Below are 24,093 nucleotides of genomic sequence, written 5' to 3'. Positions count from 1 at the left end.
GATGTTCCTTAGTCTGGTGTGTTCTGGAGCCACAGAGTTCGTGGTTTGTGTTCTTAGTGTAGTGGCTGGGTGCTCCCTGCTTTGTGAAATTGGTTCTTGTAGAAGTAATCATAATGGTAGATGACTATAGTCTCTGCAACTACAGGCTTTGCTGAGAGCTGATGGCTGATTTTAGCCTCGGAAATTTGGGATCCATGGTAACTGGTACAGGCTAGTCTGAATTACCCTCTTGGTAACCTTCTTGGACTCTTTTGACCGTGTTCTTTTTTAACCTTTTTTGTTCTCTGTCATGTGTTGTGTGCGGTGAGCATGGTGTGTGTGTGTCCCCATTTGAGCGTATTCCTTTCTTCCTCTTGAGTTTCCCTCTACTGATGGTGAAAGGGCTGTGGCAAAGGAAGGGAATGCCAGGCCCTGACTCAGGAGGACTCAAGGATGTATGCAAGCTAATGTTGAGTTTGACAAAGGAGTCTATGTTCAGCACTATGTGTGTGCAAAGGAAGAAAATGGGATCTTTAGATCATCTGTTTCCTCACTGTAGGATGGAGATTGATCTCGGGCTATATTGTATTTTGTACTGGTGTATTTGGATGCACATGCTTGCATGGAGTTACACAGAGAGGAGTGTATGGTGTATTTGTACTGTACACTGTCAAAAAGACAGCTTTTGTTTCAGTACTAACCTCTATCATGTGCTCTGGGATGGAGGAACAGAGTAGCTGCCTTGACTGGGGAGTGCATATGGTATTTTGGCCAGACCGTCCTCCTGTAAGGCTACGCTGCAGTAACATCACTGATGGTGGCAGCACTGGTTTATGCATCAGCTTCAGCACTTCTAAACATTCTCATTTACATTTTCCCACTGCTGATCTCTTCTTTCCCTTTTGCTCTCTGCCAGGCTTGGGGTATCAGGCACTTCTTGCTGCTCTTAATCACAGAATATGCTGAGTTAGAAAGGACCCACAAGGATCATGGAGTCCAACTGTCAGCCTAGCACAGGGCCATCCCCAAGAGTCACACCATACACCTGAGAGTATCATCCAAACAGCTCTTGAGCTCTGTCAGGCTTGGTGCTGTAACCACTTCTCTGGGGAGCCTGTTTCAGTGCCCAACCACCCTCTGGGTGAAGAACCTTTTTCTAATACCCAACCTAAACCTCCCCTGTTACAACTTCAGGCCATTCCCTCAGGTCCTGCCACCGGTCACCACAGACCAGAGATCACTGCCTGCCCCTCCTCTTCTCCTCACAAGGAAGTTGTAGACTGCAATGAGTCTTCTCTTCTCCAGGCTGAACAGACCAAGTGACCTCAGCCTCTCCTCATGCGGCTTCCCCTCAAGGCCCTTCACCATCTTTGTTGCCCTCCTTTGGACATTCTCTAGTAGCTTAAATATCTTTCTTATATTGTGGTGCCCAGAACTGCAAGGTCTCTCTGCAGGGCCTCCCTGACTTCGAAGGAATCAACAGCTCCTCCCAGTTTTGTGTCATCTCCAAACTTGCTTAATATCCCTTTCATTCCTGTGTCCAAGTCATTTATGAAGGTGTTGAAGAGCACAGGGCCCAAGATGGAGCTCTGTGGAACTCCACTAGTGATGGGTCTCCAGTCTCATGTTACCCCTTCACTGTTACCCTCTGTGCTCAACCAATGTGCTGGACATTTTGTCTAGAAGAATCCTGTGAGAGACTGTATTGAAAGTTTTCCTGAAATGCAAAAACTGGCTTCTCTTGATCCAACTGGGTGGGTTACCTTGTCATAAAAGGAAATCAGATTAGATAAGCAGGACTTTCCCCTCATGAAGCCATGCTGGCTGTGACCAATGATAGCATTGTCTTTCAGGTGTTTTTCAGTACCTCCCAGAATAATCTTTTCCATAACTTTACAAGCATTGAAATGAGACTGACAGGCCTGTAGTTTCGGGGGTCCTCCTGCTTGCCCTTCTTGAAAATCAGGACAACATTCACCAACTTTCAATCAGCTGGGACCTCTCCGGATTCCCAAGACCACTCAAAAATCATCAAGAGAGGTTTTGCGATGACATCAGCCAACTCTTTGAGGATTATGGGATGAATCCCATCAGGGCCCATAGATTTGTAGGGATCCAGCTGGAGCAGCAGATCCTGCACAATTTCAGAGTTGGGTGGGAGTAGGTCATTCTCACAGTCATGGTCCTCCAGTTCAGGGCACTGATTAGATACTGATTAAAGGGCTGTAAGCTGATGAATTTGAGTAAAGGCATGCCTAGGTGCCTGTGCATGTGAGATGTCTGTGCACCCTAGGTACATATGCGCACTTGGTGCCTTCCAGGTATCTCTAGGCGTCACATGTGCAAGTGGAGTTCTCTCACTGAAAGAGCTTACAGTTGTGTCAGTCTGTTCAGAATAGTTGGACTGGTCCCAAGCATATAATTTGGGTTCAAGTGCTAGAGAAATTTGTTAGAGAGAAAAGGTATTCTGGCTGTAGTATTACCATTATCTTTCTTCCTCCGGGGTTTTAATTTTGGGGACAGTAGCATGACTACTGCTGCAAGAACCTCTGTGTGTGTGTGTGAAAACAGTGCAGCATGCACAGACCCTGATATTTAGCTTTGCGTGAATGTTGTCTGGTGCAAAGGGAAAGCAGATTGGAGCTCTTGTTTTTTTTTCTTTCAGTAGGTGCTTGTTGTAAATCACTTTTAAGTCCACAGAAATTTTTCTTCATGGAATGAGTTTCGTTGCTGTAAAGTGGGTGTGTGCTTAGCAGACAACCAAGTAGAGTTTCTGCAGGATGATCCCAGGGGACCCAAACATTGCAAATGCCAAGTTGGATTCATTAGAGGCATTCAGGCTGATCCTGCAGCCCCAGGGAAGGCAAAACTCCTCTAAAGTTGAAGGCAAATTTCCTGGAATGAGGCCTTTCAGGAACACAGAAATTGATGTGTGTATAGCAAAGCCCTAGCTTTTCATGTTGAGGTCATGGCTGCTGTGTAACTACAGGTGTAGCAAAGCACCTGGTTAACCTTACACAGGTTAATTAGCCCACTTAAAGTATGGCTTTACTGCATAATAGTTGCTATAGACCTGCAACCAAAAGTGATGTTTGTTAGTTGTGTAACCCAGGTATTTACTTGTTATCTTGAAACACTTGCATAGACCTATTTTAGGCTTGGTTGGACTCTCGCTGCCAGGGTTGTTGTAGGGCCAGGGCTTGCAGCATAGGGAGGTGGTGACTTTTGTATTTCATTTGGTCCTAAACACCTGGTATGTTCATTTAGGGGAGCACCTAGGAGAACTGCCTATTCCAGCACAGCACAGATGAGTCCTAAAGTGCTGTGTTTCACTCATTTTGGTGACTACATCATGACTAGAAGTAGTTCTTTTGCAGTAAAGGCAATTTTGAATATTTCAAGAAAATCTCCAAACAACTAAAAATGTTTCTTCAAAACAGCAGCATCTGTCTCTCATCACACATTATTCCTACTTCTGTGCTTTTCTGATGCTTTAGCTTAGCATGTCCTCACCAAGCAAAGGAAAACCTAGCACTGAGTGAGATCCTGACACAGTGACCTCGTTCTGAGCATTGCCTTCTTTGTCAGTAGCAGAAGAAGTTGAAGCAGCTCTGCTGGCCTTCAGCACTTGGAGCAGTTTGACATTTTTTGTCTGGCATGGTTTCAGGGCTCACTTTTTTGTGAGCCCAAATGCTGAATGGGATGATGGAAAATGAGCTTGCAAGAACTTGTCCACTGCTTCTAATTTTTGGATAAACAGTTTGCAGCAGCACAACTTTGATCGAGTGTACAGCAGAGTTGTTTGTTACATGCAGGTCTGCAGCATTCTTCAGGACTGACAAAGGAGAGTAAATCTTACTTTTTAATCAGTAGAGTCAATACTGGTACGTGTCATGATAAATAGTGAATAATTTAAGAAAATACTGCTCTCTGTGTGTGTATACCCACATGTGTCTGTGCATTTGTGTTTCTGTGTACTGGAGGAGTTGTGTGTTACGTCAGGAAGATATGTTAGGGGTAATTTTTTTGTCTTGACTAGAGGGTTAAAGCTTCAACTTACTTGTCTTTGCTAATGCATGTAAATAGCTTTCTTGTCCACTTAATGAGAAGGCTGGCTTGTTATCCTGTACAATGCAGCTGGGCACTGTTCCAGAAGCATAGGCACTTCGTTTCAAAGACAAAGAAGCCAGCGCAGACACAGGGAGAAACCTGGAACATTGCGCTGTGGATTTTTTTCAGAGCGATGACTCATTTCGGTTCACAAAGGATTCTGGGCAGGGTAGTGAGAAGTCAGGTTGGCTGATCCATTCCTATGACTTCACTTTGCAGAGAGCCAGGGAGAAGAGGAGTGACACTGCAGAATCCTGAGGCACTGCAGTGGAGAGGTGCTTTGCAAAGACTGTGAGTGACTTCGGAACAGGGGGTGGTGTCAGAACGTGATTCCAGCCATTCCATGGAAACAGGGCAAAAAGAGATGTTTTCAAAACACTGTGTGGGAGTTATATTTGTAGTCCCTTTTAGATTCTCTACCTCCGCCTCCCCTGTAATTTCTTAACCATTTATTTCTCATGCTTATGTGAGAATTGTGTAAAATGGTGTTCCTTTCAGTGGACCTGCATAGATAACTGCATTTTTTTTTCAGTATGCCCCTATTTCCTGCTTTAAGAGGTGGGTGTTCAGCATATTAATGCCTGAAAGCATGCTTTGTTTTCTTCTTTCAGGTCCTGTGGCACTGAGCTATGCTGCATTCAGCCAGCCTCCACAGTGATATAAAGCCCCAATTTGCACATTGTTGTTACATCACAGCTACTCTGGATACTGTACTGGAGCATGGAACCAGACCATAGGGGTTCAGGTAAGTCCCCCTTTTTTAACATATTGTGTGCCAGGAATATAGACATGGACATTTATTAAAAGATGCATTTGAAAAATATTGTTTGGGAAAACACATTCTAGAGCACACAATATATTAAAAAACTACAGTCCCACCCTCTTCCTTCCCAGGATAAGCAACACTACAGAAATCTCCTCAGCTGACTGAATCCTCTGGGAAAGTTCCGTGCTCCAGCAGAAACTTCCGATGATCATAATTGTAACATGTGCTGGGATATCACTTTGGACCAGGAGGCAGCTGGCCACAGGACATGAACAAAGAAAAGGAAAACTAAATCACAGGAAATGCACAAAATGGATGCATGTAAGACAAGTCTGCTGATTGTGAGCAATTTAGCACCTGTTTCTGAAAGTTAGTGCCACTTGGTGAACCTGGAGGTCGTTATTTTAGCTGGGTCTGAATGATTAAAAAAATCAGTTTACATAGTTGAAGTTAGTAGCTGGTAAGGAACTAGAAATTTGTTTAGAGACAAGTGTTTGTTATATGGTTATACTAAGTTTGCCCTGTTTTCTTCAGCATGTTTAGATTTGGAGTGGTCACATTCTTGGAAGTGTTTATTATTTGTTTTGGTGTGCGTGCATTTCAGAGGTGCAGAAGGAGCTTGCTGGTTAGTGAATGAATGTGTGTTGCTGCATTTGTTGAGCCTTTGTTTAAGCTGCTTTAAACAGGAATAAATGGATGAATCTTTAATGTATTTTTTTATTATTGTTATCCGTACTCTTGATATGTGTAGCTGTCTAGTAAACACAGCCTGCAGCTTTTTTCATAAAAATACTGCAGGAAATATAGCTTAAAAGGAGGATTTAGGCTATGCCTGAGAACAGTGCAAGCAACACTTCTAATTTTCTTTGTTTCAGATTTTGCCAGTGATATGTGATCTTTACTGTGGTAGAGTACTAGTGCAGATTTAAGGTATTTCAGAGTAGTCTGGGTAATACCACAGGAATCTGCATATTCCTCCTTTTCCCTTCTGTTGTTCAATGAAATGTGAACATCTAGCTTAAAATGGCAATTGTATGTCCTCACTGTGAATTCACATAAGAATAGTTTTGCTTACTGCATCTATGTAAGTATTTTTTAATTAGAATAATTCAGTCACCTAGGGAGTTGGGGCAAAAAGGGGTAATTGTGCAACCCAGGCCAGACATGTAACTTCTTCAGCATCTGTCCCTTTTTGAAGTAAACCTGAAAAGGTACTTTTTCTAGAAGAGACTTTTTCCTTACAGTATTCTTGAGTAAAAAGTGATAATATTCTGAAGAGCCCTCTTTTTGCCCATTACAAGTAGTTTTGGTTTTGTTAGCTACCCTTTGTTTGAAAATGACCTTTATGTAGTTCTTCCCAGAGTGAAATCATAAGTGTGTGTTGATCGGAACAGACTGTTCCGATCAACAAGATCAGAAATTGTTTGCAAGAAAGAATTTTGTTTGCAAGAAATCGTTTGCAAGAAATTTTTTGTAGGGGAGTCCTGTTGCAACCACCACTATAATCATGAGGTATCATGAAGTTACTCTACTCTGGTTTTGATGTTTTCTATTTAATAATGTAGTTCTGTGAGCAGTAAAGGCAATGAAGTCAGATTTCCTTTGACAAGTGTTTTTTGACTGGGTTCTCTCCTGTCTAGTGGGAGGTGGCTAAGTGTAAAGCATTGTACAGATTGAACATGCTTAGCAAACACTTGTTTTAGAATCACTGTTGTCTAGTGAGGTTCAACCTTTCTGGCACATGATTGTGATTGTGCAAACCTCATTTTCTGTGGAAATCAGGCTAAAAGTCATGTTTGGAGGTTGTCTTGATCAATAAGAAACAAAAGATTAAAAAGGTGTTGAGAGTCGGAATGGAAAGGTGAAACTGGCTTCCTGTATTTTACAGGATGCAGAGTGTAATCAGAGGGTCTCTTCCCTATTTCAGGGGAATAGGGTGTATAAGTTCTCATAAAGTGTGCTTTTACACTGTAACTTATTTAATTTTCCTTCACAATGGTTCCATTTATAAGAGAAGAGGTGATTTTTCAAGTGATCTTTGTGCAAAGTTCATGAGACAAAGAGTTTGACTTCCAGGTCACTTCTTTCCAGCAGTAGAATCACTAATAAAAATTCCATCATCAGTATGTATTTGATAGTTGAATTGCTGATACATGGTGCAGAATGTAGTCTGCCTCATTTTCTCCTGAAATGGTGCTACCCAGACTTTCAGAGAACAAACACACTAAATACACTGGCACAGGAAAAGTTCTGGCTGGTATGGATTCAGGAGGTGTGAATTTTCATTCACAGCTATGTTAGACCATCACTTTCTCATCTGTATGTTAAGGATAGTTATAGTTCCCAGTTTTTCAGAATGTTTTGAAAACCACTGAATAAAAGTGCTGTGTAAGAGCTAAGTGTTTATTTTATGTGCTACATAATCTTTTGTTCTAAGTAATAAAAATAATTTTTCCCCCAGGGTAGTGCTGCAAATCCCCAGGGCATAAAATGAGGACAGTTCCCATTCACTGTTTCTTAAGTGCTTGGACATTCTTTAAAATTAAGTGCTACTTAAAACAAGAAGTCTAGAAAACTTTTTTTTTTTTTTAATTGTTTAGAGAAAAGTTTGGACAGACACTGCAGAAACAGAGCTAAAACTATGTATATATATGTATATGTCTTATATTTAAACAAAGCATGCAGTCAGCTGGTGAAAACTGCTCTCTGAGCTCCGGTTTTCATTTAATTGGGAGCATAAACATATGAAAGTCAAGGCTAGTAATTTGATTTCGAAAGAAAGCAACTTAAGACGAGCATCAGTCAGAGCTAACAGGAGCCATATGCTAGATGTTTTATGTAAGTGATGTGGTCTTCAAAAAAAAAATAGGAAAAGCTTATTTACTGTTTTTTAAGCAGATCTTTCCTAAAGGAGTTCTAGTAAACCTTCTGTTCAACAGGCTAAACAGTATTTATGTGCGTAATTGATGTTAATATATTGTATTATCTCATAGATGCAAGATATTTGCTATTATTGTGCATCAAAGAAGTTTGTTCACTTAACTGTAACCACAGAGTACATGTAATTTCCCAGAGCCACAGGATAGTCAAGATAAAATCTGGCAAATTAGAGCCTCCCTGAGTGAGGGGATTTTGGCTTTCTATGATTAGGTCTGCTCAAAATGTGTGCTAGCCTTTTTAAACAAGAGCTAGTAACTATCTCCAGACAGCTGGAACAATAAGCAATGGAGATCATTCTGTCACAATGGAGGTGAAAACAGAGTGCCCTTGTCATAATGAAGAAGGTTGAAAAGCACTCAGTGGAAAAGATTATGGCTTAACTGTTGATAGTCCCTTACAAAACAGAAAGAAAGGTCCTCACATAAACCAATATTTGTTGAACATTTGTATTGCATTTAAAGCCATTTAAATTATGATTTTATGGACAATTATAGTAATCTTTATTGTTAATTAAATGGTTGTTAAGCTCCCAAATATTTGCAAGCAGGATGTGTGTTACCCTGACATATGAACTACAGTGTGCTTTGCTAGAGGTTGTGTTAACATTAAGGAACCAATACTGAATGTTTTGTATTGATGAGTAATGTAAAGTATAGTTCGTATTTCAGTGAAAACTCCTGGCTTGTTCCTGGTGACAAGAGTCCAGCTGGCAGGGGGTCAAATCTGCAGACTGAATGTTTTCTGCACACTGACCTACAAAGCAATTTGATGCTGAAGGCCTGCTTTGAAAGCGAGGACTGTGCAAAGTTACTAAACTAAAATCCAGTCAAACTTTATTATTTTTTTTAACTTGTACTTAGCCAATTTTACATTAACAAGTCCTAACTGGAAGTGATCCCAGAGGTGGATCTCTGCAGGCTCTTGGCAGTCAGGGGAGAAGGATGGCTGTTCCTGGGAGTAAGCAGAGCAACTGTTCTATGAGTTCTTGTCCAAGCATCCCTCTGGGAGCAGGTGCAAGGCTGCAGAACAAAGCTTCATGTATAAAACTCCTTGAGTCCCTTTCCCACTTCAGGAGGCTGATTATGGTATTAAGGCCCATTTCTTATATCCTAAGTATTGTTCTGGTTAGCTATGAATGAATCGTTCCCATTCAAGGGAAAGAAAGAGGTCTTCCTCACACTCTCCCATCCTGGCACTTGTGTAGGTGGCAGTGTGAGTGCATGGCTGGGAGCAGGCACAGGGATACTCCTACCAGGGTGCCTGAGTTTAACAAATTGCTGAGTCTGTGATGATCCAGATAAAACAATTGAGTAAGTTGCTGCCCTTCACCTGGATGCCCTTAAAGGTACTCTATTCCAGGCAAAACCGGGACACCAGAGAGCCCATTGAGTGCCAAGTGAACCCAATAAGATTAAACCTTAACTGAGGCCAATATATGCCAATCTGTTTGACATTGCACTGAACTCAATTTAGTAGTGCTCACAAGAATACCCGACACATAATTTCTTAAATTGCTTAGCTAAATCTGCATAATTCTTATCATAATTCTGATGCTTCTTAGACATGAAACTAATCATTAAAGAAACTGATCCCCTACACAAAGTGAATGATGACTGGTGATCAGAATTGGTAAACTTATGTGTCTGGATGATTACAAAGATTTGGCTATGAAGGAGTTTAAGCTGACAGCAGATATAATTATTAGTAAATAGGAATATAATAGCTGTGATGTTCTTTTCCATTATCAAATGATGAAGGAACGAATGGTGTTTGCTCCCAAGTCGTGTGGAAGCGTATCTCTCATGTCTCCCTGTAAGCTACGTGTGATCTTCTTTGCTGTTGTCTGTAAGGCATGTGGCAAGAACTTTTAGCTGTATATGAATAAAAAATGTCCAGAGAAGGTTATATTTTAAGGTCATAATTCTGTGGTCTGATAAGAATGAGGATCTTGGACTGCACTATGTTGAAGCTTGAAGGTGGAAGAATGCTGCTGTGTTTGGAATGCAGCATTGGTCTGGTCAGACCTGATTAAGCAGAAGCAATCAGGAGACAGCATAGCACAAATGTCTATTCTTAAATCTTTGTTTTGTCTTGAGTGGTGTGTTTCACTGTTGTACAACAGATTGTGCAGCTGGTGATTGAAAAATATTGCCCACAAGTCTCACTGAGACAGTTATGCAATTTGCTACTCCCACCAATTTTTTTTTCCCCTCAAAGCGCTGAGTATAATGCAAGATTAAATGCACTTTGATAATCAGTCTTAGAAGCTGTTCCTCTTGTTTAGTAGACACAATAGGAATATAGAATTAATAGGGCAAATATTGGATTCTTTGAATTGTGGGTGAAAGTTTCAACTTGAATTAATTTCCAGTAATTTGATTCATGATTTGATCACAAGGTGTTGCTCTGTGGCAGCAGAAATAGGATGATTTTTCTGAAATTTCAAAGCTATTTAGGTAAAACTTAATCCCTGACTATTGACTGACCTGTGGCCAGAATAGGATTTGTAGTCAAGCACCCCTTGTTTTATCTGTTACTCTTTAGTAATCCTTTTCCACTGGCAAGGAAAATGTTTTAGGCTGCTGCTTTCCTCTTTGACATCATTGGGGAACTGCACTGGGGAACTGTTACCACTTCAAGAGGAGGTACAGAGCAGAATCAGAAGGTATTTTTGTACTTGGATAAAGTATGTTAAAATGCACTTGTGTATGTGTTTTTGTGTAGTCATGCTAGTATTATCAAATTGTAATTTCTCCTATAACGTTTTTTAAGATCTTTCATTTTTTTTAAAGTATAGGTTAATGAATTCTTTGTAAAGACAACATGAGAAAAGGTACAACGAAGTTAATTTTCGGGCCATCCTGGAACCTTTGAAACTTCTCTTCTTAAAAATATGTAGTTCGTATGAAGGCATTTGACACATAGATCCAGGAGAGGTTTATTCAGAGGATCAGTCTTAAGGTGTTTTGATGTTTTTGGGACTCTAAAAGAGTGTTTTGTGCTTTTTCAGCTGAATGAAAATGTTATTCATTAACTGAGCAACATTTTTTTCTGGTCTTTGTTACTATTAATAAAAAAATATCGTATCAAGTGGAAATGATAGGTGATCCATACCACTATCCTTTGAAGGGGAGTGAAATCTCCCCTTTTATGTCCAGAGAAATACATGCAGCTATTTTGTTTGTGCAGTTACCTAGTAGGATGTTAAGCATGAGGTTTTGCAACCATGAGTACTAATTTGTTGGCATTTTTCTGAATCTGTCTATTGCACCCTTTGAGAAACTATGTCTGCATAGCATATATCTCCCATTTTCCAAAGTTCACCATGTCTGAGTTTTGAAATAAACTGTTGGATGGTTCTCTGTTGCAAGGGTTTTATCTCCAGCCCAGTACTAGAGAGCTCTGAGAATTCTTGCTAGTTGTATCTCTACATCCTTGTTCTATGAGCAGAGTTTTAAACAAAACGCTTCATTGCACATCTGTTGTCTTTTTACAGGTGATGTATCACCCATCAGCATGTCTCCCATCACTCAGTCACAGTTTATTCCACTTGGGGAAATCCTTTGCCTGGCCATCTCAGCAATGAACTCTGCCCGAAAACAAGTCACACAAGAAGCACTAATGGAGCACCTAACCACCTGCTTCCCAGGTAACCAGTCATTAATAAATCATCGGTTAGATGAGTGCATGTCTGTAAAAGGGCAGTTAAACAATCCTCAGTCCCTTCTGGATGGGGATATTGACTAATCCTGACATGCTAAGCAAAAGTAAAAGGACGCCTTAGGGTACTAATCTTAGAACCTTTTCTTTATTCTTAAACATATGGAGAATTGAGTTCTCTGTGATAAGGCCATTCTTGTGAGATGCATTTTGCAGGGTTAATTCCTGACTTTATGTAAATAATAAAAATTACTTGAGGTACTAAACAACAAGCTGTTGGCTTGTTTCTTTTTCAGATAGTATCAGAATAAGCTTGTTGGTGATTTTTCTCACATTTTTCTCTATCATAGTCAAAGGAGTTTAGCACTTCTTTAGTAGCTATGGGAAAAAAAGCATGATGTGTCATAGCCAGAGCAGACTTATTTCACCTTGTGGCTTTCAAGCCAGTTGTAGCTAACTCATAAGAGCTCTGTTGACATCATTCAACGAGTTCTTTGTCCAGTCTCCATAGAGATAACCTCATTAAGGTCTCATTAGAGAATTCTCTCTTAAGGAGCAAAATTCCCACATGCTCCATGTCTTCTTCCACCTGGAATAGGCTCTCAATGTGTGGTGTGATGCAAGTTGTAGAGTCCAGTGACAATGATGTGCCTGCTTCAGGCAGAGGTTATATTTAGACTGAAAGGACGATGTCAGCCTGCTTTCCAGGGATTTTCAGATCCTTCTTGGACACAGTTCTGGCTTTTGCTTCTGCACTGCCCTTGCTTGAAAAATAATAAAACAAAAGATTTAAAGATAACTTGACAACTCTCTTCATAACTAAACTAAAAAGTCTGGAGAGCCATAGGTACACTTGCTGTGTTGATAAATGCTGGTGAACTGTTCAGAAGATATTCTTGGAAGCACTTGATAATACTTATGAAATGGTAAATGGAAATTATCTCGGGTTAAAGATACTGTAACATCAAAAAGAGGAATCCTATGACAAGAATGTACTCTTGAATATGCTGCTTCACTACTGGCCCTCTGTGTCTGGAGCTGGTGAATCGTGCAAAATGCATCTTACAGAGACATTTTAATTGTGGTGCAAAAGCATTGGGCAGAGGTTTACTGCTCAAGAGAGCACAGCTTCTTCATTTGTGTTTTGTATGATTCTGGGCAAGACGTTTAACTATTCTGTGCCTGCATTTACAATTCTCTAAAGTAGTTGAGAAACTTCTTCACTGTACCTATTTTACAGTTGCAAAAAGCAGCTAATGCAAAATGCTTCAGCAGGAAAACTACTGATGCATCTGTCTCATCTAGGCAGCCTAACCATAGCCATGATCTGCTGTCTGGAATTTTTTTCCTTACATTTCAGAGCAAGAGTTACTTAAAGCCTTGAAGGTTACATGGCTTTTGCTATAACTGGTAGTAAGTTCTGAGATTTTAAAATGTAATTCTGGATTGAGAGTTGTGTTTGGAATAAACAGTTTTATCTGACATTTAATAATCGCACAGTGGAAAAAAATACTGTAAGCATATTTTGTAAATACTGATTTTCTCTCCCAGTTTGTAGTTTTGTTTATCAGTAGGTTTTTTTCCAGTATACTTGGCTGATTTTGAAAATACTGGTAAAAGTTGAAAGGTAAGGGATAGAATACAAAGAAGTCAAAATTCGCAATTGTAATTCCTTTTAAATTTTGATGATTTTTTTTACCAAGTCATCTTTTCTGTATAGCTGTGTACTAGAAGAATTCCATAGATTCCAAGTATTCTTTCAGTGATTCTATCAATATTTTTATATAAATATTATTGCATGGTGGAAATTATACTCTATTGGTGGCATCCCTTGAGTTTCCTGGGAACATGATTATCAGTAGACTTGATGTGTTGTGCTATTCTTGTTAGACAGAACCAAACATGAAAAATAATTCAGCAGGCTGGATTATTTTCTAGACACTGCTCAGAAGAAGCCTGAGGCAAGTTAGCACATGGTTTCTTGCTGCCTTTTTTTTTTTTCCACTAGCCATTGACATGTGAATTTCTCAAGTCTGAGATAAAAAAAGAGAGCCTCACTTCCCAAAATGTAAAGAAAGTTATTTGAAGAAAAAAGAAATCCACCAAATTGTTGTCCAGTTTTTTCCCTTCTCTAGAGAAATGCTTTTCTCTACCAGCCATGACATGTTTAGCATAGCAAGCATACATGTTCTCTTAGCATATGAGGATTATCTATAGAATTTATTCTTTCCAGTAAAGAGAACTTCTTATGCTAAGTGATATTTTTCACTTGTCTGCTCAAACTCTAATAAATCAGCTGTAGCTTTTTGAGCCCTTGTATTCTCTGTGGCTGTTTTAAAATATCTGATGTCATCTCATATTCTGATAATTTATTTTTCCTAGTTAGGTGCTGATGCTCTGAGGGAGAGGAGAGCATTACCACTGTAGATATATCTGTTATTGTCACATAACATCTCTGTATCTTTTCATGTAGCAGCACTTGTCTGCCTGTGTTGTTTGTGTTTTAATGAACAGATGCTTCACTGCGTTTCATGGTGTGGATAAATTTCCTAAGACCCCAGATGCTATTCTCAAAACTGCCTAAGAATAATAAACCTTTTTCCTCAGTGCAGGGTCTTACAGTTGCAGTCTAGCCCTCTAGTTTGCTGAGCCATTGTGCAGGCATAAATCTGGGCCATGGCTCTATCTGAAATAAGGTATGCTAATTATTTATAACATCACATAGCAACCACTCCACATCCTTAACTAGTATTTCATGAGCCAATCAGAGTATTTCTTTTATCCCTTGTTAAGCCTTAGCATCAGCTCAGGAGAAAATCATTTTAGCAGATTTAACACCATTTAAATACTACTTGAGATGTATTTTTCATGAATTTATTTTATTCAAAAAGTTTGTAATGATAATGCACATCTTATTTGTGGTTTCTGTTATTTGTCAGGTTTTTAAAAAAGCAAGAGGGCTGCTCCTGCACCTGCTCCCATTATTCTCACTTAGAATTAAACAATGAGATGTTTGCACAGCCTTATTTTGTAATTTATTGACCATGGTTTAAATCCCATACATTAAATGTAAATCTTTGAAATCCAGTATAAGGAGCTAAGAATGTAACCTCTGTTCTGTGTTTGGCAACCAGACCCTCTTATCTGTATGAACGTGGATGAAGAAAACATCAAGCCTTAGTCTGTGCTACCTTTAATAAGGATATTTTTCTTTCTTCTCCCAAATTTTGTCTACAATATATTGCCCATATTTAAATAATTTTAAGAGGTTCAAAATTTCAAAGTAGAAAATACATGTGTATTGGACTGGGTAGGTTGCTTTTGAAGCAAACAGTTTTCTGAAAGCTGGCAAATTCCTCTGACATTCACCTTTATAATTGTTCACTCTCTAAATATGTGAAGTATATGTGTAGCACTTAAAAGAAGTGTCTTACATTAACTGAGTTCACTCTAGGTCAGTGTTCTTTGTGAGCAGCAAACAAGACATAATCTTCTGTCTGGAAGCTCAGTGGATGGCATAGTAGACTCTCTTGAGATACGGAAAATGTACATGTCTGATGATTCAGTGTCCAGACAGTTTCTGCTTTTGAATTATTAAACCACTACATAATCTTAAATAACACCACTGCTGTCATGCAATATTTTATGTGCTAGAGTCTCTAAGCTACTGGGGTTTTTTCCTTTGTTTCTATTAATGGAGGAAGGGAGACCATAAGGAGACTTTTGAATGCAGGGGGGTAGGTTGTGTATAGACATGATGTGGGCAGATTGCTGTAAAGAGAAAAGTCTTGAGAAAGTCAAGAAATCTGTATTTAAAATAGGAACAAGGGGAGCCAGAGTTACGTCATTGCTCCTGTCTGCCATGCGGGAAAGCATAAGTTGAGTTTGGGTCTGTTTCTGCTTTTGTAAGTACCTGACAGAGCTCAGAGCAAAACCCATAACTACCCTTAGCTGGCAATGCTGAGCTTCAAAGATCTGCCATCATCATTGCTGGCTTAGTGAACCACAGAGATGTACTGTGTCCTAGGAGTAATAAAAGTGATAAACTCCAGAGAGAAGGCTGACATGATTGAGTTTACACTGTTGTTGACTGTCCAGGCACAATAATTTTTTTTTTCCTGGTGTTTATCTGCACATTCTCCATTCACAGGAGTTAGTCAGTTAGTGTAACTACTGTGCATCCAGTGTTTAGGGAACCACTTACCCAATATATTGTAGCCATTATGGTTTACTGGGTGAAAAATACATATTATGTTATTATTTTAATAGTATTATATTATTATTTTTGCCTAAATTAGTGTAAAACCTCAGAACATCCATTTCAGTCTCTTTCCCTAACTTTTCTGTAAGCTCCCAGGAGAAATGTTTTCATTGCTTTTATTTTTGTTCTGATGTTTTTGAAACATCATGTTAAGAAAAGTCTTATAAGTAAGATAGGGATGAAGAACCAAGTTCTCACAAAGGTTAGTACGTGTTTGTAAGCTCCTGGAAACATGCAATGGATCGGGCAGATTGTTTATGTAGAGGAAGGAAGAGTAAGTGCAGAGTAAGTGCACCTCAACTGGGCCAGGGTTGGACCCTGCAGTGCATTTTCAGCACAGAATGGAGAAACAAATGAGCTTGAGTTTTGGGGTCATCCACTTCCTGTCATCATGCAAGGCATAATGGAAAAGGGGTGGTGTTACCCAAGCAGACATAGCAGCTCCACTGCAGGAAAGAAGAGATTAGAACCGCTGGTTGTTACGGGAATCGAAATCACTCTGTGTTCCTGTGTGTTACCAAAAGCTCATACAGATGACAACCCGCTCTCAGGTTGCCACTGCCTCACAATCCAGAGGAAGCTCACCATATTGTTTACTTCAGTTCAGAGAGATTTGGAATTTTGGGCTAGGGAGGGGTAGTCCTTTTCTTCCCCAGCTCTCTGGATTTCAGCTTTTCCCACCTATTGCTATTTCTGGTATGTTAGCTCATCCAGGAGTTCTGGGGGTCTTCGTTACTCCCTCTAGGATTATTACATAAAGTGTGGACACCTGCATAAAAAGGAGACAAAAACACTCCTGATTCTTCATATTTTTTTCCAATTTTCAGTCTCATTTATGCTCTCAAGTTATATCCTATCTTCACTGTTCTTCCTTCCTGTGTTTGGATCGGCCCAAACCTTTCAGCTCTATGGACTGTGCATGAAATATGTTTACTGCCCCCACGTACTTCTCCCTGATGCCTTCTGTGCTGTAACTGCTTTCACTCATGGCCATGTTATTTCTAACACTTTGCCGTTTCCCTTGTAAGATTTTATTTACAGATATGAACAGTATGGTCATGTCAGTAAGTTCAAACAACGTTCCATAAGGAATATTTACTATGTTGCCTGCAACCCAGTTGCAAGAAAGAGGATGAGTTAAGGAATTAGTACAGCTTCTCTTTTTCTTGTTGCTAATCTTTTGGTGGAGGTGTTGCTGTCATCCTCATGTTTGCTTACCCAAGGAGATCAGTGAGCTAGCAGGCTCCAACATGTTGGAGAAGAGTTGGGGACTAGACTCTATGTGCTTGCTACTGGAGATACCGTGTTTGTGACAGGTACCCATGGTTGAAATTTTTCCATCTAAGTTGGCTTGGATACGAGTACGGGTGCTGACCAAATGACTTCCTGAGTTCCCTTCCAACCTAAGTTGCTCTCTGATGCCTTTTTTTTCCCCCTAGATTACTTTTGTTTAAAAGAAAAGCAGAGTATATAATATTAGCTATTTTAGTTTAAAATAGACTGCACAAACTTTTGAAAAACATTTCTCTAGTTCTAAAAATATAAGCAAGACCAATACTCAACATTAAAATGCATTTTAGTTCAACAAAATATATTGATTGAAGATAGCTTTTTCCACTGAAAACTTGGAAGTATTTTTATTTTTTATTCAGCATAAACAGATTTTTTTAAATTAGCCTGTGAACTAAAGTTCTTGTTTCCTTAACTCTAGATGGAACTTACTTCTATACACAACATGCTAACTCAGTATTTTATCTGATTAAAGTATTGAAGACTTGGTCCTGCACTCTGAACCCAGCAGGCCTACTGGTAGTGGGAAGGACCAGGCTCACAGTGCCGAGTCTACCATATGGCGTTGGTGCAGGCTTGTTGTATTTGTCCCTTTCTCAGTATGCAAGACGTGCTTAGGTAGTGTCCCTTGCATCTCACACGAAAGGCAAGGAACTCTGAGAAGCAAATAGCTAAATCTGTAACTTCCAGCATAATGGAAAAGTGTGCTTGGGTAAGATGAACTGAATCATTCAGGATGTGTCTTTTTTTGGAGAAGCCGATATAGTTCAAACATGGTTTAATGGGAGAGTAAATCAGTTCAATCAAGTTTGTGATGAAAGGGCAGTTTGGGGAATGCCTTTTTTTTCTTTATAGTATTCTTCTGTGGAAAAACAACTTAGGCATCCAAAGCAACAAATAACCACTGCTTTATATGTGACAAGGCATTTTAAGAATAGTTCTGGTGAATTGGGATATAAATATTAGTTGGAAGAAGAATAAAAGTGAAACGTTTCCCCTGACACTCTTTTATTTTCAGTGATTCCATCTTATACCTTACGGTCACCTGCACAGTGGAACTGACTAGAAATTCTTGAGTTCTCTCCTTTTTTTTTTTTTTTTTTTTTTTTTTAGCATTTTATTAATGGCCTCCTTTCTATTTAATTAATAATTGATATGTTGGAAGGGTAGGAGATGAGTGGAGAAACAGAGAAAAGAATGCCTAACAGAATGTTTTACTGGAGTTGTTTGCTCAGCATATTCCAGCTTGTACGTTGGGAAAAACAGCTTTTTGTTGGGGAGGGGGGAACCAGAGAATTCTGCGGTTTTATGCAGTCCCTGATATGTCTTTACTGTCATTTCTAGGAGTTCCAACACCCAGTCCAGAAATCCTTCGACATACTTTGAATATGCTTGTACGGGAGAGGAAAATATACCCAACTCCGGATGGTTATTTCATTGTAACCCCGCAGACTTACTTTATAACACCATCTCTCATAAGAACTAACAGTAAATGGTACCATTTGGATGAGAGGATACCTGACAGGTCTCAATGTACCTCTCCCCAACAAGGAACTATAACTCCCTCCACCTCGGGATGCGTCAGGGACCGAACGCTACCCAAAAACCACTGCGACTCCTGCCATTGTTGCAGAGAAGACATGCACAGCATGCATGCATCTACCTTACAGAGGAAATCAGCAAAAGACTGTAAAGACTCGTACTGTCCTCCCTCATTATGTCAGGTCCCACCTACTGAGAAAAGTAAAAGTACTGTCAATTTTTCATATAAAGCAGAGACGCTCACAAAGCCTAAGGATGTAGAAAAGCAGTCTAAGAAATTTGGACTCAAATTATTCCGATTAAGTTTTAAGAAGGACAAGACAAAACAGTTGGCAAATTTCTCTGCCCAGTTTCCTCCAGAGGAGTGGCCACTAAGGGACGAGGACACCCCTACCACTATACCTAGAGAGGTAGAAATGGAGATTATCAGGCGCATTAACCCAGACTTGACTGTGGAAAATGTCATGAGACACACTGCACTAATGAAGAAACTTGAAGAAGAAAAAGCTCAACGAAGCAAAGCAGGATCTTCAGCTCACCACAGCGGACGAAGTAAAAAGAGCAGGAATCACAGAAAGTCTCATGGGAAATCGAGGTCGCACAGCAAGACCCGGGTATCCAAAGGAGACCCATCAGATGGCTCTCATTTGGATATACCTGCTGAAAGGGAGTATGAGTTCTATGATCCCTTGACTAGATCCCCACGGGAAGGCTGTTTTATAATAGAACACAAGGGAGATAATTATATAATGCACAGCAATCCTAACATGATTGAATCTCACTTTCCCATGACACCAGAGTGGGATGTGTCTGGTGAGCTGGCCAAAAGAAGAACTGAAATGCCTTTCCCTGAACCTTCCAGGGGAAGCTCTCACTCCAAGGTCCATCGGAGCCACAGCCATACACAGGATAGAAGATCGAGGAATGAGCGGTCCAGTAAGGCTAAAGAAAGGTCTAGATCCATGGATAACTCCAAGGGACCTCTGGGCTCAGCAACTTTAGGAACACCTGAAGATCTAGGTGAAGGCTGTAGCCCAGATGACCAAACAACTAGCCAAACTTACATTGACGATAGTACCTTAAGGCCGTCTCAGTCGCTCAGTCATCAAAGGGCTCTGATTTCATCTGCAAGCTACAAAGAGACTTGCATCCCTGAAAAAGCTAGTGGCGGTGTAGAAACCCCCAGTTCTTGTAGCTTATTGGAACAAAGCAAGCTTACAGAGAATTTACCATCATATAGTGAGCTCAACTCCTGCACAACAAAATCTGCAGTCGATGACTATTTTCAGTGCAACACATCCAGTGAGACTGTGCTGACTGCTCCATCACCACTGGGAAAGAATAAAGAGGATCATGATACGCTCACAGGGACAGATGGGCTCAAAAAAATGACTCCCACAGAAAGACAGGCTCAACATATTGCAAGGGAGCCTGGGGTGCACAAGGAGGAGTCCCCAAAGGGCCCAAGCAGTGGTTCAGCGGTTGCCGGACAAACTCCAGAGGTGATTGCAAATGGGCGGCTGGTTCAACACCATAGTGCTGAATCAAGTAGCCTTGATAAAAGGAAAGAAATATTTAGCAAGGATACACTCTTTAAACCTCTGCACAACACTCTTTCTGTGAATAGTTATCATAAGTCTAACACACCTCTGCTAAAGCCCCATCAAAAGACCCCCTCTGACACATTGCCAGTCAGATGTGAGAAACTTGAACAAGCGATAGTAACCTCAGTCACACAAGTCATGCCCGTTTCTCAGAGACAGCAAGAGACAGCCGGGAACCAGGAGGCCTCCTTTGACTACTACAACGTATCTGATGATGATGACTCAGAGGAAGGAACCAACAAAAATGCTGAGGAAGAAAAGAACAGGGATGATGTTGGTACAATGCAGTGGCTCCTAGAGAGAGAAAAGGAGAGAGATCTGCAGCGGAAGTTTGAGAAGAATCTTACTCTTCTCACCCCGAAGGAAACAGAAAATAGCAACAACCAGAGAGCCACCCACTCAGCCCGCCTGGACAGCATGGACAGCAGCAGCATTACTGTGGACAGCGGGTTCAACTCTCCACGGTAGGACTGTCACATTCATTGCAGCTTTACAGACTAGGAAGTTCCATTTATAGTTATATGTGTGTGATATTGGTGACAGAATGTAGGGCTGTATTAAACAATTTCACACATTTTCAGACAGTGTTTTCTCTGGAATCTTCTATTCAGATGTGTGGGTTTCCCATCATACCGTAAGAAGGCAATGACCATTTGCGGCATTGACTCTGTATTAGTTCATTCTTCTGTTTGCTGAAAACCTCCCTGTATCTTTTTTTTTTCTGTATTAAACTTGGTTTTGCATTTAGAATAGAAGGGATGAGCTCGTGTTACTGACCCCTTCCCTTTCCCTCTAAGATACTATCAATGAGACTAATGGGAAGACTAGGCATGACTAGGTGGCATAATCTTTGGCTCAGACAAAAACGGGAAATTATATTGTTTTGTGTTTGGTCTTTTTTGTTTGCTTTCTTCACAAATGTTGGAAGTATATCTAGTTACCATCCAAACTGGTGAGACTGGAACAGCCACTCCCCCTACAATGCTTAAAGTGCTCAGGATATTTGAACTTCAGAGGTGATTCGACGCCGCGTCAGCTGAGAGAGAGGTGCCTTGCCTAAGATACTTGGGAAAAGAGTCCAGGTGTTTGCATGTGGTGGTGCTGGTTAGTAATTTCCATTCCAGAGATTTCAGACATCATGGAAGTCTCAGTGTGCTAGAAGTCTTACAGGTGTAGGGAGGAGAGAGTTGCTGGTATGTTCCCTGCCCTGGAGATTTCACAAGCTCATTTCCAGGTTTAGAATCCTTTACTGGAGCCTTTTTCCTTGTCTCTCTGACCTTTGGCAGTGCTAGCTCCTTGATGGAATGGAGCTTGACCAGTTTTGTTTGGCCTGGATAGCAACCCATCAGAGTTCAGAAGAATGACTCTAAGAACACAGAAATAATTTACCATAGTAGTTTTCTTATAGTGTGTTACTTAAGCTTAAATTATTTATTGCCTGTGTTTAACAATAAAACCTTCAAGAGTGGGTTTGTATTAGGTGAAAAAAGGTTGGGTTTTTTTGCTTTGTTTTTTTTTTGTTTTGGTTTTTGCCTTTTTTTTTTTTTCCTCTGTAAATGGTGTTCTTATTCCACAGAAATATGTGGTTTTTTACATCTATAGCAAAGGCTTCCAGAAAGGCATGTGAAAAATTTTGTGTTTCTATGCAGGACTAAATTTCATTTTCAGTTGAAGTCCTGTCATTGTGAAATAAATTCCTTTGGATTTGATGGCTACTCCCATTTGATGTCAATGACAAGGCAACAATTAGTGAGCCTCATGCAGCATGCAGTGATTATCAAACTAGAGCAGGCTTTTAGCAAATGTATAATTTTTCTGAGTAAAATAATGAAAAATAATTTGAGTAAATTGTACCACTTACACTGAGTTCACCCTAAAAAAGAAACTTGAGAAGGTTTTGAATTTGTTTGTGTTATTGATTGTTCTGCAGATGCTTCTCATCTTTCTCATGTACAACTGTTGTATGAAGCTGTTTGCACTGTTCTTTTTTAAATGTAATCTCTTCCTTTAGTTGAAGTGCTATACTTGCAGCTGGTTTTTGTGGGGGAGTATGTCATGGTGTTTGCTTCTTGCTCAGCCTGCCTTACTCCACAGAGTATGAGTCACCTCCAGGATAGGATATCAACTGAATTAAAAATCAGTTCTTGGACTACTTTTGTATGCTAGCTGAATATCAAACTTGTGTTTCTGGTTAATGCAAAGGTAGACATTTTCTTCCCTAATTATTTACACAAAAGCTAAAATTTCTGTTTAACATAAACAAGAGAACAGAACATGTGAGCATATAGTCTGGATATTTCAAAGGCTTTTTCATGAGCTTTACATCAAAATTATTAAATTTGATGATTTTGCTGAGTTTTGGCCACTCCTTGGTATAAGTCTATAAAAATAAATTGAGCTGAGGGTGAATTCAGCCCTTTGGCTATAATTACCATGCTGTTATTACTTTCCTACCTTAGAACAAAAAATGTACTCCACGACCCTTTTCCAGGAAATACAAAATAGCCATCCAGCATCCAGCTGCTAAAATCCAACTAGATCTGACAGCATCCATTAGCAGATACCTAGGGAAGAGTATAAGAACAGGACATGCATGTAAGTGATGTTCCTCAGGTATATTCTTTAAGCGTTCACTGATGATGTAACTTTCGACTTCCTGCCTCCACTGATGATTTGACTCTCTACTTCCTGAGGTGAGGTGGTATCTTTTCATTCAAACTGAAGTGTGCAACATTGCTAGGGAATCAAAATGACCAATTCCAGACTATGAAAGAAGGATATGTTTAAAGTGTGACAACTTGAAAAAAGGACAGTAAAACAAAAAAACAAACCAAACAAAAAAAACCCCAAACAAACAAAAGCAAAGAAACCAACCAGATGTAGTTACAGAGATTTGCAATGGTTGTTTGACTTCCAAAGTATTTTGTTTCAAAGTTTGTGAACATACCAATCACCATTGGGAAGAAATCCTCACAATATTTTGTGTATTGCTTTTATGCAAGTTTATATAGTAAATGTTAGCTGTCAAGATTAATTTTATTCCTTTATTCTAAGAGCTTATATAATACTGTTGCTCCTTTGTCATCTAAAGAAAGAGGTGGTCATAATTTTGACATTACTTTGCATGCAAAATTCTTGCTGCAGTCTTTGTGTGTACATGTTGTAATGGTCAGTTTGTAATACCAGAATTGAAAATGATCTGGAATTAGTGGTCCCATAAGGAATGATACAGTACTGAATCATCTCTGAAAACCAAGGTTTGCATCTATTTTCATTAAAAAGCAGAGGGAGAAGAATCAAAAAATGAGCAACAGAAGGGCACCATATGTCATTGCAGCTCACAGAAATCGCATACTATATACATCACCCATCATAGCTGTTTGGAACTATGGACAGGAAGACACTTATTGGCAGAAGATTATCAGTACTGTTTTGATCAATTTAAAAGATCTGTGGAAGTTTTCCTAAAAGCATCATTGATTTTCCAGATTCAGTCAGTTTAAGATTATTTAAATCTGCCCTACAACTAGGCAAGGTGTTTCTTCCTTCCTCTGTGCCATGCACTGACACATTTCTCCCCTGACACATCCAAAGCTGTGCATTCCTACTCTTCTCCTGACGCTAGCGCTAATTTTTTTATTTTTTTTTTTCTGAAGGCTAGTATTTAACTGAGAGCAGTCTCTGATCTGGCTGGCTGTAAGGCTTGGTATCAGGGAAGCAACAGAAACAAGGCAGGGTCAGGTCCACACAAAGCAGGCAAGAGCTGCCCTTTTCAGTAGCAGGTAAATTTAGGTTGACTTTAAACTGACTATGAAACTCTTGTCATTAGTATCTTTGGTTCTAGTGCTTATTTAACAATTGCATTCAGTCCTCTAATATATTCTGTAAACATCTCCATAGCAAGTGGTGATGTCATTTTACAAAGAAATAGGGATGCAGGT

General features: G+C 39.8%; 1 protein-coding gene across 8 annotated transcripts in view; it reads left to right on the top strand.

The window, feature by feature from the left end:
• STOX2 (storkhead box 2) overlaps nt 1-24,093 on the top strand; it is a 155,441-nt gene that overhangs the window by 116,515 nt on the left and 14,833 nt on the right. For 6 of the 8 annotated variants that reach the window (XM_039388739.1, XM_027735387.2, XM_039388742.1 and 3 more), the window contains 2 exons: nt 11,292-11,444; nt 18,351-20,616. In XM_039388739.1, the coding sequence (XP_039244673.1) occupies nt 11,292-11,444; nt 18,351-20,616 (2,419 nt within the window). Of the gene's footprint in view, nt 1-4,330; nt 4,381-4,700; nt 4,835-4,983; nt 5,177-10,182; nt 10,461-11,291; nt 11,445-18,350; nt 20,617-24,093 lie in introns of those variants that run through there. The other 2 variants (XM_027735389.2, XM_027735393.2) reach the window with 2 other exon arrangements.

This window comes from Pipra filicauda, unplaced genomic scaffold (genome assembly GCF_003945595.2).
Source record: "Pipra filicauda isolate LSUMZ 115617 unplaced genomic scaffold, ASM394559v2 scaffold67_size6003252_pilon, whole genome shotgun sequence".
NCBI lineage: Eukaryota > Metazoa > Chordata > Aves > Passeriformes > Pipridae > Pipra > Pipra filicauda.
This window is presented reverse-complemented; position numbering and strand designations above follow the sequence as displayed.